An 18,121-nucleotide genomic window follows, 5' to 3' on the forward strand; every position below is an offset into this window, starting at 1 on the left:
CTGTTGAACGGTGCATCGCGGGTACATCTGGTTCTTTGGCTTCCAGGGCTTTGCGCGATGGTGGGTGTGCTTCTGTTTGGGGGGCGTTGACTACATGCTTTTCAGAGCTGCCACTTCCAAGATTTTTATTTTATTTTTTAACAGCACCCTTAAAAAAACACCAAGCCAATGCTATGTGAGGTTGAACAGAAGTCACGCATCCCCGACAGAAACGGCTCGATCGCCATGTTAATTGTCACCGTCTATTGTGCGCAGCTTGATTTATCGAGCGTAACCAGATTATAATAGAAACACATCCGTTTTGAAGATTCCACTGGCTTGACGCTGTCTCTTTCTTTTACTTATATGAAATTGGCAGCTAACTCAAGTTCACATTTTCACAGCTGCTCCCTGAATGTGTTTTTTTTCCTCCCTGGCTTCAAAGTGTTGTGAATCAATGGGGATATTATTATTTTCACAGTTTCCACAACAGTCAGGCCTGTAGGGTGTGCCTGCGTTGTTTTTCCTCCCCATGTATGGACACGTCTGTCAGCATTAGGCTGACAAAAGCCTTCTGTCTTATTTTTAATGTTACTATGAGCTTGTCTTTGTTTTTTCAGATTTTTCTATGAGATCAGGTCAGGTCTCTTTTCCCCCCACCTTATTTAGATGACGTGAAAGAGAACATTCAGTTAGGAAACATCCAGCTGTGTCACCTACGGTATTGGAAACATCACTGAGAAAAACTTGATATTTCAGGTTTTTCTTTGAGGTACTAACGCATATGGAGCTTTTTCGAGTGCGACGTCCAACACAAGAATCAAGCCAAACAATACCGAACTGTATCTGATCAGTTAGAAAGCCTTAAAAATCACAAAATGTGTGTTAATCTCCAACATTTAGCAAGGAAATGTTCTCAAATCTCAATATTTAAGGAGTCTGTATATGCTGGTTCAGGACCAGCAGAGGGCGTGCAGACATGACCCATTATTCTTTCCCCGCCGTTTCTCATCTTAACCTTTATTTCAAAAAGCACTGATCTTCTGTGTTGAGCTTATCTGCCTTCTACTGCGTTTCATGCATAGCGACCTTGAACATGTCAGCCAGTGGTATTGCATATTATCTTACGACTGAACTCAAATCCTGTTTGTTTTATGCCACCACTCCCCTCTGCTCACTCACTCACTCCAGACTAGATTAACTCAAATGAGCTTATTGCTGCTTTGAGGTTCGGCCAGAACTGGCCACATTGACGCATTAGATAGCAAAAATTCAATCTTCTGAAACATTGTTGCTTTAGATTAGATTGAGCTGATGTGAGAGGGAATGGATATTATTTCGTGTTACATTTTTTTATTCCTATTTTGAAACTTGTTGGGGTTTTTTTGTTGGTAACATCATCTGTGGTGTGGATTTATAAATGAATTAAAGAGATAGTTTAGGTTTTTTGAAGTGTCCTCCTGCCTGAGACACAGAGGTTTAAGGAAAAACAGTTTGAAGCAATGAATAAAAGCGCTTATACTGTTCACACTCAACAACTCCAGTCTGCCGTGAGGTAAAATTCCAGTGGACTTTGGTCCAGGGAGTGAATGGTTTAGAAAGTGACACAAACACAAAAATCACATACACTTCGATTTTATCAGTTTAGCCATGTGTTAACTGGCTAAAATCTGCGTTCTCTCGTGTCTCCTGGCAACCACAGTCTCAGTCAGCCTCCAGCAACTCACTACAGCATAGTAAGTGTGTGTCACTACCTCACACAACCACAAAAAAAAACATAGTATCCCTTTAATATATGAATAATTACTTCTCATGACTGTGATTGACGTGATTGCGTTCAGTCGGAAACCCTCTGTAATTAATCTGGCATGGGTTGCATGTATTCGAAGTCTGAGGAACCACAGCCTCCCGCAGGTGTTTTTGCAGTGTTTGATTGCGGCCTGTGCAGCGAGCGTTCACAATGCTTTGATAACTATTAACAGCAGCGACTGATCAATGCAGATATTTTAACATCCACTTGTGCCTCCTCTCAGGTGTTCAGGCCCGCACGCTGTCCACAGACGAGCCCGGCACTCTGCCTCGTCATCCCGTCAACAGCGACGATCAGCATCACAACAGTCCTGACGACGGTGACGCTCCGGTCCGTTCTCCTGTCCGATGCATTTCTCCAGAGTTCGTGAATGCCATTGCTATGAATCCCGGAGGACGACCTAAAGAGGTATAAAGCATTGCATTATTGAACACCATCCCTTGTTTATTCTTTTTTTAAATTCTCATTCTTTGCCTCCACAGAGAAATATGCACAGCTACCGTGAGGCCTTTGAAGAACTGGACGCCGGTCCCGTTAGTCCTACACCCACATTTGGTGGTGAGGTGTTTCCCCAAACCCCTGCCTTCCCCATCTCACCGCAAACCCCTTACTTCAACCTGTGTAAGTTCGCCCTCCGGCTGACAGAGGGCACTGTGGAGCTCAGAACTACTTAACTATTTAAGATGACAAGATGATTCACTGTACACCCTTAATGAGGATTCTGCAGGATAACAGAACGTTATTTTTATCGTTGCGTCAATATGCAGTGCAGCATTTTATCCACATCCTTTACGACCACACACTGAATCCCTTTTCGTCTACCTGGCATTCGAGCTAACCTATAATTTAGTATTCATTTAGTTTATATTCACTTTTAAATGATGGGTTAGGGTTAAAGTTGTTTTTTTCCTCACAGTAATGTCTCTCTTTATGTAGTCCATTAGGTACCACATGTTCCCCACTCTATTACATCATTCCTGATTTTCATTCAGATTGTAAATGTGCTGCATCATATCCAAGCGTCCCAATGTACATGTGTGGGATGTTGCAGCGTTCTGGCCTCGTCCAAAATGCCTGAGTGGCCACGTCTCCCGAAAGACTGAATGCAGCCTTTTTTCTCTCACAAGCAACGTCTGCAGCCATCAGCAGACGCAGAGTCAGACAAAAGAGGAAGGGAAATGTCTCCAAGTCAGTCCGGTCTAGTCAAGCCATCTGTCCGATAGGGTCTCTTTTTTTTAGAGGAACAGAATCAATAATCTCCCGTACAGAAAAAAAAGAAAAGTGAAAGCTGCTGTTGGGCAGGAGAAATTGACTGTTAAGCCTCATTCTCAGGAACTTAAAATACAAATGTTTTCAGATCACAGATCTGTCGGCTGAGCTCTTTATACCAAATTAACAGGGATAGACAAACTAGGTTTCATTCCCCAACTTAAAGTTGCTTTGCAGCATAGGCAGTTGCTTTTAATGCTGGAAAAGTGACCTTTTCCCCATTCGTATTGGTTGTTTTACTTCGTCTTTGTTCTCATTACCAGCCACATTACCAGAGATAAGATGGATTTTTACTTATCCCACATTGAAATTGTGAAAAAGACACTATTGCAGATTATTCGTGGGTGAGATTACTCTCCAGAGGATGTTATGCTTCTTCATTGTTGGTCAATTTTGCTGCACTTGGTCAATTAACTCAATATTCAACATGTGTATTTTGCGTCTACACTACCCATGGAAAAAAAGATCATAGGATAGGAGTCACTACAGCCTGGTAATCTGAAGGTATTTTAAGAACACTCTAATCTGCCTTGTGATTGATTTCTTCATATTTTCCCAAGATTTATTAATCAATATCTTCAAAAATATCCAGTCACACACAAATATATTGCTTTATCTCCACCGCTCCTCACTGAAACTATGATCATGTGTTAGGTAATGTGTTGTTTCCCCCAAATTTACCAGTGACATCATCCAGTCCTCTTGTCAACTCTCTCTCCCTGGGCACACCCATGGAAATGTCATCATGGAATAACCCTCGCTGTATTTTTTAACATTAGCTCTGCTGCGTGCCATCTGAGTGAGGGACATTGCGTTTGTCGGCAGTGACACCAAGCTGTCACTTTTTTTTAAATTTAAGATAAAGGCAGACTGTTAATCTGTAGAGATTAGAGACATCTGTGTGTCCACTCAGCCTTGCTCCTCCCAACCACCCGTGATTACATTTGGGGTGTCCAGGTCACAAGTACAAAGAATTGATTTGGATTCTTTGGTAAGTGGAGGATGCACGTCTCTGTCTCTACGAGAGTTCCACTGTTCCCACGACGTCAGCCATGTTGATCCCGCCCCATCCCTGAATTCCCTGCCCCCCCCTCTCTCTCTCTCTCTCTGCTGGAGTGAAACTTTACCCCATCACTTACCAAAAGTCATGCACCTGCTTTGGCATGTGGGCCACACGAGAGCAGCACTGGCAAACAGAAGAAGACACAGAACATCTGATGACGATCAACGAGCACAAACAAACATAATCTGCTTTCAGACATGTAATGAAGTCCGTACATGTTCCCCGAAAATTGTATGGAAGTGTACACGAGTGCAGCTCTGGGCATTTTCTGGAACATATTCTCCAGAAATGTTCCAACACAGCAGGAAAATCCCCCACTTCCCACCCTTTACCTAAATGTTTTCCGCTGTCGTGACCCAGACGATCTCCTGCTGCGTTCAAATACCCAGACCCAATTTTCTGGATAAAATTAGCTAAGCTCATGTCTGAAAACCTCTACACACACAGAGATACATACAAGAGAAAGGGAACTTCTGCTGCTGCTGCTCCGTGTTGCTGTTTATATCGTCTGTGTTTGGGTTCCTGTTGCTGCCGTTTTGTCACCACAACCAACACCCTGCCTGCCCTCACCCAGCAGTCCTAATTACCCAGCCACAACTTTTAATAATTACACTCGTTAAAAAAACATTTGTTATCTCACAAGTCTACATTTGTTTTTGTTTTTTTCCTCCGTGTGTGAGGGAAAACGAGCAGTAGTTGAACACCGTCAAAGGATACAATGCACCTTACATATATTAAGGAGAGTGAAGCTTGATCTTATGTTCTAAGATCAAGACTAAGGTGTTCTACTGCTGCTGTCAGAGAGAGGTGTTGTCACTCACCGGTGTTTGTCACAGCGTTCCATGACGTGACATAGTGCATGTTTTGCCCCCCCACTCCATCAGAGCATGAGGCATGGGTACACGTCTGTGAACATTAATGCCACATTGTGTGTGTTAGGATCAGTTATGCCTTATGTCTTGACAGCTGTGTACCTGTGTCAGCACATCATTTGGTAAGATTGCCATCAAAAAGTATAGAATCGCAACATTTTAAATGGAATTTACATTAAATTATATATATAAAAAACACATGGTAACACCTGTCAAGATGTCTGTGCTACATATATTTGAGACTCTGTGCTGACAACTGTCCGTTTGTCTTCAGGTCGATCTCCTCCTGGTCTGGCCAAGACTCCGCTGTCAGCCCTGGGTCTGAAACCCCACAACCCGGCCGAAATCCTCCTGAATCAAACCGGCACAGGTTGGTTGCTATTATAAAACAACAAACATACAGTAACCCCCAAGAACAGCATTGAATTCACTGCCCCTCAAAGGTCCAGTGAGAAACATTTAGGAAGGTTTGTCAGTGTATACTATATTTTTTTCCTACCCTAAAAGACACAAAACAAAACAGACACAAAATCTCCTGCTCTTCCCTTGTTCCTTTACATTCTTCTGTTTCTCTGGATTATTTCCGACGATGCTCCACAGATGATGAGAGCAGAGAGAGTGAGGAAGGTAAGAGCGCTGTGAAAGAGCCTCAAAGTCGTCATCGGCATTTAGGTTTCCTCATCTCCTCCACTCCACTCATCCACGCCACATGTCGTGTGTTTCTAGACCTTAAGTTTTTCTCATTCTGATTCATTGTGTGGAAGAGTCACAAACTCTCATTTAGACGCCTAGTTTTACCTAGTTTTCTTCTCTCTTTCACACCCCACCATGCAAGGAAACCATTGATTGAAAATATTCATAAAAAGGCTTTAACAGAGAAGCACTTTCCTGTCACATGCAGCACCGAGAAGCTACGTGGAGTCCGTGGCGAGGTCAGCAACAGCAGTCGGAGAGCAGCCCTCGTCTCCTCGGAGCCTTAGTCCGCTCGCGGAGACTATAAACCAGCAGGAGAGAAGTCCAAGTCCCTCCAGCCACACACTGAACCCACCGTTGTCCAGCAGCAGTCCCATCCAGAGCTCACAGGGGTGAGTTCAATATGATTGGACATAAGAAGTAAATTCTAAAAGAAAGTACAACAGCTCTTGAGATGATAGCACCAGTCAAACACAATTATAAATCTTTGAGAAGTGGAAAATAGTATGATATGTTCACTGTTCTCTATGATAATGGAGGCCCTTAGTTTATGGTCCTGTTATTTTTGGTCGTCAAGGGCTGAAAATTTTGAGAAGCCCTTCCTTATAAAGCACTGGGAATAAAGTGATTTCAAGCTAACGTTTTTAATTAGTAAACTCATGCAACCAATGAAACAGTTTGATGTCATTCCTTCAAAACATGACTACACAAACGACTTACAGATGGTTAATAAACTTCCCATTTCCTTTCCAGTGACCATCCTCTACCAGAGAGCAGCGCTAGCACTCCGTCCCAACCCACTACTGATTCAGGCTTCCGCTCCCATGCTACAGAGAGTGCCTACCCCACTCCAACCCCGTCATATCAAGCTGTACACACTCCCACCTCTTCCTACCTGGATTCCAGCTCCCCAGCCTCTTCCTACCTTGGCACTACTACTCCTACACTGTCCTACCTTGGTCCCAACACCCTACTGGGGAGCTATGTGTCCTCAGATCCAAGCCCTCCCTCCTCAGATGCCTCCCAGTCCACACACAGCCAAGGAGGTCCCTATGCACTGCAACGGATCAACATCCTCGGCTCCACTCACAGTCCCGCCTTCCAGCAGTGCTCCACTGCTAATCAGAATGGTTCTGTCATGGGTCAGAAAACATCACCAGCTAACGGTTATGATGTGGGTATGCCAATTCTCATGCCAGGTGGCAGTCCCATCCTTGGTCGACGAGGAGCTCAAAACAGCCCGGTCATCAGCAGACAGGCGTCTTTGGGTCAGGGGCCTCATCAAAGCCCTGTCCTCAGCAGACAGCCGTCCTTGGGCCAGCCCCTGCAGAGCAGCCCCGTGCTCAGCCGGCAGCCGTCCGTCACGCACCCCCAGGGGAGTCCGGTTTTGGGCCGCCACCCGTCTGTGACGCACGTGTCCCAGAGAAGCCCCAGTTTGGACCGTCACCCCATGCACAGCGGGTACACCACGCCAGACGAGCGACACGGGAACCTTTCCAGACAGAGCAGCTCCTCGGGCTACCAGGGACCGCCCACTCCCTCCTTCCCGATATCACCTGCCGGTTACCAGGAGGGAGGGATGATGGGGATGGGTGTCGGGTTCAGGCAGGGCAGTCCAGCCTCTGGCTTTCAGCCACAGCTGCCAGAGAAGAGGCGCATGTCGAGTGGCGACAGACCAAACGGAGGTCTGTCGTATGGCACGTTGAACGGGAAGATAATGACGCCACCGAGCGGCGGCAACACACTCGGCTACTTTCACACCCTCTCTGACTTCTCCAGGTTCAATCTGCCCGGTAAGGACTTAACCTTTGCTCTATGGAGTAGAATAATAATTGAAAGTGTTTTTGTCAGGGACTTTTCTCTTTTTTCGCAGTGATGTGATAGTGAGTTTGACTTTCTCTCGATGACATAACCATGGCATTGCAGTAACTGTAACAGTGCCGCAAAAATATAACCGCTGTTAAATCCGAACGCTGATTGGAGAAAATATGATGACAGAGTTTTGTTGGCAGCCTTTTCCATCGGTTTGTGGTGGACAATTACTTCCATAATCCATAATGCAGGACTAGATACAGATTACAGGTAATTGCAGGAAGTCTTGGTAATTGCAAGAATTTGTTGGCGCCTCACAGATTTTCCAAAATGTGTATACAGTTATTGGTTGACATTGATGTGTGAATTTCACCCTAACCCCGCAATAGAATCAGGCTATTTCTAAAGATACAGATAGAGATCATTTAAATGTGTTTGAACGTTTGAACTCGAGCTGTCTTAACGGGTCATTTATCAAGGCATATGTACAGTATATACATTTCTGTGATACTGTTGTTTTTTTCATTGTAGACGGAAGTCCTGAGAGCAGACTGAACGTCAAGTTTGTCCAAGACACGTCCAAGTTCTGGTACAAGCCGGACATTTCCAGAGAGCAAGGTACGGAAGTAACACAGCAACATTTTTCCCCCTTAAATTTAAATTACCTCCAAATGTTTTCAGCAGAGGCTTCACTTACTTACTAATAACTAGCCTAACACACTTTAAAGGATGTTCAGCTATGACATGCAATGTCACCCACAGATATTGCCAAATGTTATGCTCTTTACTTTGACGTCATATTAGCCGCGGAAAAAGTCTCTTTCTTGTGCTTCCTGTTTATGTAACAGGATAATTAGCAGTAGTCCACCAGGAAAAACCAACAGTTCAAATATGTAGGGGACTATTTTGTTTTGTTTAGTAAATGATGTCACTGAATCTTAATCCTTTAGTTGAATTTGACATCATAAGTGCATATGCATGCAGTGATAAATATGTATGCCGATGCAAATGCACACTTAGCGGTTTACATTCGACTCGCTCTGCGATTGTGTATTTTGGTTGTGAAGTCAGCATCTAGCTCATGGTCGTCCCTCATCTACATTCGCTCATGGCTCCATGCTGGATTATAGCATGCTAAACATAAGCACAGGCCCCGCTGCAATGACATCACACACTCACACACACACACACACACAGGCAGAGTTTATACTTAGTCCCAAGCCGCAGCATATGTAGAGCATTAGGGAACATCTGCATGTGTTGCTCATCTCATCCATCTTCCTTCCTTAAACTGTCACATGTGGACGGACTTGAGGCATTGAGCTAAACAGTGAAGTCATGGATCTGAGGCAACGATGGCGTGTCTGAGGCTAAGTGTAATGCTAGAAGTTGTCGTTTTAATGAAATGCAGGCTGGCTGCGACTTCATCAAACAAAGGATCGTTTCACCTCACACTTTGTTTTTCTTTTTCATTTATCTTCCACTTTGATGTTTCTTAAACATGCTGCACGTACGAGATCCATCCGTCTCATGTGCCTAATTGCTGAGACACTTTAATTTGCACTAATTTGGTGGAGCTAATTACCGCCGCCGCTAGCGTCGGCCACACAAGGTAACTGAATGCCGCCTTGTGTTACAGCGATTAGCCTGCTGAGAGAGAAGGAGCCCGGAGCCTTCATCATTCGGGACAGTCACTCGTTCAGAGGGGCCTACGGCCTGGCTATGAAGGTGGCCTCTCCGCCACCCACTGTGCATCAGAACAAGAAAGGTAGTGTGCATAATATGGAAATAAATGTATTAATTTTGCATCACATAAAATACAGCTAAAGGTGTTTTGTTTTTTCGACAGGAGACAACGCCAACGAACTGGTGAGGCACTTCCTGATCGAGAGCAGCTCCAAAGGAGTGAAGCTGAAGGGTTGTCCCAACGAGCCTTACTTTGGTAAGAAGAAGGAAAAACAAACAACCTCCTCCCCCCTCCCTTACATTTGGCATGTTTACTGACAGCTTAGATATGTCGTAATAAGTTTGTGGGAAACGTCAAAACATGAGCTCTCCTCTCTGTTTGTGTGTCTTTCTGCACCCGTTTCCAACTCATGTGATGATCCTGTAATGATAGCACTGACTGAAGTCATCTAACTCTTCTAATTACATTATATTATATATATTATAACTTGTGTCTGTAGTCAATATGAGCTGTCGACGAGAGGCAGGGCCGGATCTTTAAAGTGTTTATTCGTCTGTTTTTTTCAGGTTGTCTCTCTGCCTTGGTTTATCAACATGCTATCACACCGTTGGCGTTGCCCTGCAAACTGCTCATCCCTGCAACAGGTCTGTGCGTCCAAGCAAAGAAAACAACACATTTTAAAGAGTCAGAGGATTAAAAATGATGATATTTTTGTCCTGTATGAAGATGTTTGTCATCTTTTTCGCGTACAATGTCAACAATGTTACATTTTTATGGCCTTTTTTAAGACTTTTTTACAACTTTGTAAAAAAGTCTTGATGCAGATTTTCCAACTTTCAATTCAAATCAGGTTTTTTATCCAATATGAACTTTGTGAAAATTGTGTATCATACAGTACATCACCAACACAGGACGAGCAATATGTAATCTTGTCCTTGTGAAAGTATTAAATAAGGAGAAAGTAATAGTGTTAAATAAAGTATATATCAGCCATGAATGAGTGTGATGGATATCGGCAGCCTTGCAGCCGGTCCTCACGGATCATCATGGTAGCCATCGCATAGAAGAAAGGATGCCATTGTGCTTTATTTGAGTAGAAAGCTCCCACTTCAAAATGCAAAACACACATAAATCAAGGCCTTTTTCCTAAAGTACTTTACATATAGAAGGCTTATTGTAAGGCTAAGACAACCAAATGATTGCTATATGAATTACTTCCCATCGCAAGACAAATATGATCTGTGACTGTGAACGTGACTTAATTTAAATTAAATTCCTTCTCTGTCATGTTACTCAGATCTCATAGAGGAAGCACCAGTGGTCGCACCAACGAATCCTGTGGCTGATCAGCTGAAACAAGGAGCAGGTAAAACCTCCTGTCCTCTTATTATTATTACTATTATTTTAATACCACTCCCAGTTTATGAAATCACAGCCAACACGGCCTGACTGATTGATGTTACACCGTGTGTCGTGAAAATCACGCAGCTAATATGTCCTGAATCGTCTTATTCACTTCTCCTATCACCACGACATCCTTGTTATCCCAGTGCAGAGGGCTCCTGCTGATTCCCATGGTAAACCCCTGTGCACTTTTATTTGGATGCTTCACATCAGGAATGTGCATCCCGTGTCTGTCTGTCTGTGTATGCTTAAACCCAAGATATAAAACAAAAAAAGAAGTTAACAGAATTCCCTTTAACAGTAGCGTCCAGCGTCTGCGTCTGTAACAAGCAGAATGTTTTATGTGGAATGATCTGGATGGAGCTTTGTTTCCGAGAAGCATGCTCTCTAATGAGACAACACGTTTGCATGAAGGTTTTATTATTTTATTTTATTGTCTGTTTTCCTGAAACGTCTGCACTTTCTATCCCCAGCATGCAACGTGCTCTACGTCAACTCGGTGGAGATGGAGTCGCTGACGGGCCCTCAGGCCGTCGCCAAGGCCATATCTGAGACGCTGGCCGCCGCTTCGTCGCCCACCGCCACCGTAGTGCACTTCAAGGTGTCTTCGCAGGGCATCACGCTGACCGACAACCAGAGGAAGTGAGTGTGGATGCTGCTGCATCTGTATTTGTAACTGTGGATGCCTCTGAGGCAGTTAGCTGTGTCCAACTTTTCCTGCTTTAGAAATGGAACAAAACGTAAATGATAGTGCTGGGCGCATTAGCACGATAGCGGCTGTTAACGGCGTCAACGTGAGCGCAAGTTAACGCATGTCGCGCTTCCGTGACGACTGACGTGCGTGACGTCATGTTTATGTGACTCTGGATTGTTAAAATGAGTCTCTAAAGTAACGCTAAACTTAAAAAAACAGAGGCACACATACGCAGTACACAGGTACGCTGGTTATTTGTAGCGCTGCTCTTTTCCTTTAATAAACAGACCGCTCCAGTTCGAATGTAGGCGCGCTAACGGAGCTAACTTGTAAACATAAACATGATGTCACACGAGTCTTTTTCTGGCCAGTCGTCATGGAAACGCGTCATGCATTAACGTGCGTTTGACGTTGCAGTACATATGTCAGGCTGTAAGTGGCGATGTAACGCTACATAACAGGTTTGAGAAACACTGATTAAGATTTTTTTTAACATTTTCTGGATCAAACGATTACTCGATTAATCGGTTATGAAAATAATCAATTTATCATTGATACAACAGGAGAAACAAAGACAGAATGGGAAAGGAAGGAAAATAAAAGTTATCACAATGTAAACAGGCCAAACAACAGTGTTGCCAACTTTAATGTAGATTATTTGATGTTTGCTTCGAGGTGATAGTGTTTTTTCTACTTCAGTGAAACCAACAAAAACATCATCAGCGTCTCGTTGACTTCCTGTTTATCAAGACTAGTTCCTTTACTACTGACACACCACCGCTGTCTCGCATGAGTAAAAATCTGGAGATTTTGCTCGGCAGACGTAACTCAGCTGATGTCTGAGCGAGTATCAACACGAGTCACGACACACACACACATAATCAGAGGCAATAAATAAATGCTAACACGGGATTAAAGGATCGGGACCGTATTATTTTTGCTGCAGCTACATCTGTCAACAACTCCAATCCGACGTTTGTTTTGTGTCGTAGACGAGGATCAGTTAGTCTGCCATGTTTTAGTGATGTTTCAGTCAACCCCAACGCCAACCTTCCCACGTCTCTCAAGCGATAAACTTCGTGAAGCGCGCCTTTTGATGTGACCTTTTTTTTGGTTTCTTCTGCTCCAGGCTTTTCTTCAGACGCCACTACCCCAGCAACACTGTCACGTTCTGTGATATCGACCCTCAGGACAGGAAGTGAGTACAGAAACAGTGAATTTTTTCTGCGATGCGCTACAAAAAATTTTCAAGAGATGTAGACTCGAACGTTTGCAGTCCTTATTAAAATATTATGACTAATGTCGATATTTATCAAACCTTTACAGGTGGAAGAAGACGGACGGAGGTGCAGCTAAGTAAGTAAACCAAAGTCTTTAGTTTTTAGTACTGGAGGTTGAAACTAGACAGGTTCACGGCTTCATCCTCCACCCTTTTGAACTTTAAATGGTTATTAGTTTGATTTTTATTTAAATAAATTGTGGGTTTTTTGCTATATGTACAGTCCTGGAAATGTCCACCAGAGAGCAACATAGAGTCAACCATTCAATATCACATCTATGGTCAATTTAGTGTGTCCAATTTGCCTAATTCCCAAATCTGTCTGTGGGAGGAAACCAGAGAACCAGGAGAATTATACATATACAGTATATATACATGTAAATATACATATATATATATGTATATGTATGTATAATTATATACATACACATATATATACATATGTGTAAATATACATATACATATATGTGTATATATGTATATGTATATTTACACATATGTATATATATGTGTGTACATGTATATATTTATATATGTATGTGTATATATCTTTATATTTGCATATGTTTATATATATATATTTATATATATTTGTGTGTATGTGTATATATGTATATATTTACATATATATTTTTTTGTATATATATGTACATATAAAGTATTTTATCTTGTAAAACAGAAGTTTAATGTCCTGTTTTACGTCCCCCCTCCAGGCTGTTTGGTTTCGTGGCGCGCAAACAGGGAAGCACGACGGACAACGTGAGCCACCTCTTCGCCGAGATGGACCCCGAGCAGCCGGCCAGCGCCATCGTCAACTTCGTGTCGAAGATGATCACGTCGCAGAAACATTGAGCTCCTGTCAGCGAAAAAAAAAACCCTGGCGCTTTTTGACTTTTTTTCCCTTTTCCCTTTTAACCACAGACACGCAATCTACTTTCTGTTTTTTCTGGGACAATTGAAGCATTTCACTTTATCTTTCATGCTCTCTCCATGGCAAGCCTGTGTCTGCGTATGAGTGTGTGTCTGCGTATGAGTGTGTGTATGCATGTGCTTTTCTTCTCGGACGGACTCCAGAATGGACCAGAGGAAGTGCAGGATGGGACGTGGCTGAGTGTGTGTGACAATGGGGGACGGGAGGCGATGAGAATCCTCCCTGGCAGGGTAACTCACAGGAACAGGAAGACGGAATGACATTATTATGTGAGCAAATAATTATTCTTTAAAAAAAAAAGAAAAAAAAGAAGCAAATTGTGTGTGTATTTTTAAAGAAGAAGTCAAGTTGAATGATGTAAAGGTGGATCGTATATATCTATCAGGCTTTTTTGACTGCTCAACCAAAGATTTTCTTTCTTTTTTTAAAAAAGTAGTCAGGGTGTCGTGCGTAGCGTCTGAGGGTCTGAAGTATTCTTTTGTAAAATATGGCTGCTTAATCAAAACAAAAAAGAGAAAAAGAATACTGTATGTACTGATACTGTAGCTCAATTCTGCGTCCGCGGGCGAGATGTGTGTAAATATTCTCGGCTGCTTTATGAGTAGGACTGTTCTAGTGCCTGAACTTTTTTTTTTGTAATGCAGAGCTTTTTAAGAAAAAAAAAAGAAAATTAAAAAAAAAAAAAAGAGGAAAAAATTAATCCAGGCCGTCTTAAATATGCAAATAGTCAGACTTTCAAAAAACGAGGATGTCCTTCCGTGTTCGGCGCGGCGCTCGTCCCATCTTGTCGAGTCGTCACCGTTGTTTTGGTCGACTTCCTGTCTGCACTATCCTGTGCTCAGCCACAGCTAAAAGGGCCAAGAGGTGTTATTTACACACATACACATCCTACCCAAAAGTAAGCTATACATATACATATATAGATATAAATATATATATATAAAAAAAAAAACTTCCAAACAGTGACTTAAGATATTTATTTTTTTTGCTTTGTTGCTCTATGTTATCATGTATTCATGTATCATACATCGAGATTACTGACGGCGAGAAGAAATACTTTTGGCTCTAAGGTGTAAAGTGTGTGCATTTTTAAGTGTGTCACTGTTGTTGTTTTTGAATGTTCTCTTTTGTTTTTGTCACATCATTTACTTTCCTTTTTGTTAACACTCTTGTTTTCCTTTTTTTAAGAAAATAGGGGAGGGGACGGGATATTTTGTATGATGAACGCGTGTTGTTACTGAAATTGGAGTTGTCCTTGATTAACATAATGCCAACATTTTATTTTATTAACTTAAACCTGCCGACAGAAGTTGTCCAAGATTAGCACTTAAATGTTAAAAAGTATTAGCGGACAGAGACCTCTGACCCCTTGTGTTCAGGCAGTGAACTGCTGCCCTACTGTGGTGGAGAAGGATCATTGCAAAGGAAACCACTTTAATTCTAATACAGTGTTTTAGCTGTAATTTTCAGGGGGCAGGTAAAGTTTTTTTTTTTTTTTTTTAACTAAAACGAAGACGTTAATTTTGCAGTGTAGAAGTTTTTGTCAGCATGATGTACAATAATAATTAGATAAGGCTCAGTGCTGGGATCCAGATTAACTCCAATGTATTTCTTATAAAATAAAATACAGCACTTACACAGCCTTTATATACCAACTAGAAGATTCCATTATTTATGAGCAAGAGTCTGCACGCTCCCGAGTTTGCTTGTAAGCTTAACACTGCTGACTGTAACCTGTCCACCATGTCCTCACTCGTTCTTTTCTGAAGGATGCCCCATATTTAACCGTCACCTTGGTTATGCGACAGAAGAATCTATATTTTTGCCTACGTAAATGAACAAAAAAAAAACACTAAAGAGAGCAACGGAACGTCCTCTCGTTCAAACGGAATGTCGTGAACCCTAAACTCGTGGTGGAGAAAACTCACCTGACCTGAGATCAGTCTGGACTGTAGAATGTGTGTGTGTGAATGAGCTACTATGCCTGTATAGAGCTTTGTTATGTTGTTGTTGTATTTTTTTTTTTTTTGGTTTGCTACATTGTATGGCTTTTACTATTTCTGATGGAAAACAACACATTAAAAAAAAGCAGTACAAATCAAAAAAGTGTTTATACTCTGTTTAGTCGTATCTCTTTAGGTCCACCTTAAAAAAAACAGGTCAAACGAAACTTAAGGGACAGGAAACAACATCAGCCACAGAGGTTACTGGGGGCTAACAGCAGTTAGCATTTGAAAAAGTGATCATTTGCACATTGCCGTCATATAACATGTATCCACTGGACAGATAAATCCTCTGAGGAAGTTTGTGTAGAACTCTGTGCTGCACTGTGGAGCCAAGAATAGGACTTAGACTGAGGAGTACCACAAAAACATGAGTGAGTCATCTTTTTTCACACTTTGCCGACTGATAGGGCCTCCAGAGTCCCATATATAAGGGTTTAAATGATTAAACAGTTGATTTTGCATAATATACCCCCTTTAAACCATTTTTGCCTCCTGCCCACCAAAGTTCCCTTTATGACCACTAGATGTCAGAGTTGCACCATTATTTTAGGGCAGACTTCTTCAGACACAGCTCCAGCCTCCCTCCCTGTTCTCAGAAAGGTCAAAATCATGCATACATTAGTTTTAAAAATTACTTTTTAACAGGTAAAGCTATGCGACACGTAAATTCACGTATGTGTAGGTGAAATAAACGACTACTTACTACTTTAATAGTAAAGTTTCAATAATATTGTGGCTGGAGAAGCAGTTTGAAGCTATATGATGTATCTGGGGTTGCAACACATGACTTTTAAGCTTCAATAGCTTCAGCAACTGGGATCCGTGGTCTTGTGACATCATCGCTCTACTCTATAAAAGTTTGAAATTGTCATCATAAAGTTTTATGGACGGCAATTTTCTGTGCCCCCTCTCAGCGGCTTCATCACGAAGCGATGAAAAATGCAGACTCGCTGCAGGAACGTGACATTTTCTCGGAGTTTCGTCATTCATAGCACTTCAGTGATGTCACGAGAGAAACCTCGTATAATATAATGGAAATAAAAGCTCACCAGTTCTTAGCGACAGAGATTCAGACTGAGAAAAACTGGACGTCGTCAAGTCGGCGTTTTAGTTCCTGAGCCGACGAGTCCGCATCTCTGAAAATAGCATCAGAACAGTGACTCCATCAGGTTATGGGACTGAACTACACAGACGTTACTACACTTCTGAACTTTAATGGATGGATTAAGTTGCTGGAAGTGTGGCTGCATGACATAATCCGCGCTGGCTGGACCGTGTGCACCCTCACTGTGCCGAGTAAATTGTTAGATATCATCAACTGGTAGAAGATGTGTTATAGGCAGTAAAGAAAGCACAGGTGTAATGACACACTTATCCAGGCTTAATATTCAATTCCCATGGGAAAACTTACACCAATGTGTTAAGCGTAATTAAACGTTACACAAATGTCTCGTCAATTATTGCACATTCGCCCAATGTGTATCTCGACGTGTTACACATTCACCACAAAATCATTTAACCACTGCACAGTAGTTTGTTGCAGTAGTGTAAACAATGTTTTGATGTCTTATGCGTGTGATAATACGTGTGGCCACTGGGTGTCAGTGTTTCCTTTCAAAACAAATCAAAGCCAAAAAGGCACACTGCCATAAATGTTGACATTTTGCACTGTATTTAAGAAGATCACTGTTTTCATTCCTTCCTTCCTCCCAGTGTTGATCACTTCTAGGTTGTTTTTATTTATTAATAGCTGCACATGGAGACATTTACAAGGGATTTCAAAGAGGCCAACATTAAATATTTCTGCTATGTTTAATTTATCTTTCACCGTCATCACTGACTCTGAACCCTGCAATTTCTCTGTCTCCGGGCGCTCACTCAAAAGGTGCTTTTAAAGCCAAACAAATTCTAACCTTTAAGTTCATGGGACAAAAACCCACTGGCAGTTGTGCGTAATTCTTCCTGAACACGTTACCATTTTGCAATCTTTTTCATCTTCCTGACATCATGGTGTGACTCTGGGAAACGGTCATTTCGCTCTCCACGGGGGGTCCAGATGACAACAAGACGGGGAGGGGAATTAGGTGGAGTGTTTGTGGGCAGAGAGGGTGCATGACAGGGGGATAATCCTTTAAATATGTTTGCTTTCAGGTCATTTGGTCTGCCAGTTTCTTCTTCTTCTTCTTCCACAGGTCCGACCTTACTTACCTTACTCCATTCTTATCTGATCTGTACTATTATTGAACCACAGTGTGTTTATTTGGTGACACATTTTCCATGACAACATTCTATACATAGACTTTAATGTTCCAGACGTCTCAGTAGATTTTGATGTAATGCACATTGCTAATACGGATTATTAAGAAGTCAATCGTTCATTATTATCGTAGGAACAGGAAATTGCAAGAGTTTTTTGTGGTCTTTCCTGTTTTTGTGGACTTCCTGGCAGGTGCTGTGATTGCAGGCTGATTGGTTCTCGGTTTTCTGCATGTTTCTTCTCTAAGTCTTGGCATTTCACAGAGAACACAAATGTGTTGGAAACCACCACTGCTAACCTCTTTCCCTGCATAAAGCCCTGTCCCTGGAAACACCTGCCCTTTAGAGTTAGAAAGTCACAAACTC

General features: G+C 42.2%; 1 protein-coding gene across 6 annotated transcripts in view; it reads left to right on the top strand.

The window, feature by feature from the left end:
• tns1b (tensin 1b) overlaps positions 1-15,581 on the top strand; it is a gene marked incomplete at its 5' end in the record, with an annotated part of 155,076 nt that extends 139,495 nt beyond the window's left edge. For 4 of the 6 annotated variants that reach the window (XM_083902980.1, XM_083902979.1, XM_083902983.1 and 1 more), the window contains 15 exons: positions 2,013-2,197; positions 2,272-2,410; positions 5,268-5,363; positions 5,895-6,078; positions 6,440-7,479; positions 8,030-8,116; positions 9,138-9,266; positions 9,348-9,440; positions 9,752-9,829; positions 10,483-10,551; positions 10,736-10,762; positions 11,063-11,231; positions 12,413-12,481; positions 12,610-12,639; positions 13,276-15,581. In XM_083902980.1, the coding sequence (XP_083759106.1) occupies positions 2,013-2,197; positions 2,272-2,410; positions 5,268-5,363; positions 5,895-6,078; positions 6,440-7,479; positions 8,030-8,116; positions 9,138-9,266; positions 9,348-9,440; positions 9,752-9,829; positions 10,483-10,551; positions 10,736-10,762; positions 11,063-11,231; positions 12,413-12,481; positions 12,610-12,639; positions 13,276-13,414 (2,534 nt within the window). In that variant the 3' untranslated portion in view covers positions 13,415-15,581. The remainder of the gene's footprint in view (positions 1-2,012; positions 2,198-2,271; positions 2,411-5,267; positions 5,364-5,894; positions 6,079-6,439; positions 7,480-8,029; positions 8,117-9,137; positions 9,267-9,347; positions 9,441-9,751; positions 9,830-10,482; positions 10,552-10,735; positions 10,763-11,062; positions 11,232-12,412; positions 12,482-12,609; positions 12,640-13,275) is intronic. The other 2 variants (XM_083902984.1, XM_083902982.1) reach the window with 1 other exon arrangement.
• Positions 15,582-18,121: the final 2,540 nt, after the last annotated feature.

This window comes from Microchirus variegatus (genome assembly GCF_963457635.1).
Source record: "Microchirus variegatus genome assembly, chromosome: 16".
Lineage (NCBI taxonomy): Eukaryota > Metazoa > Chordata > Actinopteri > Pleuronectiformes > Soleidae > Microchirus > Microchirus variegatus.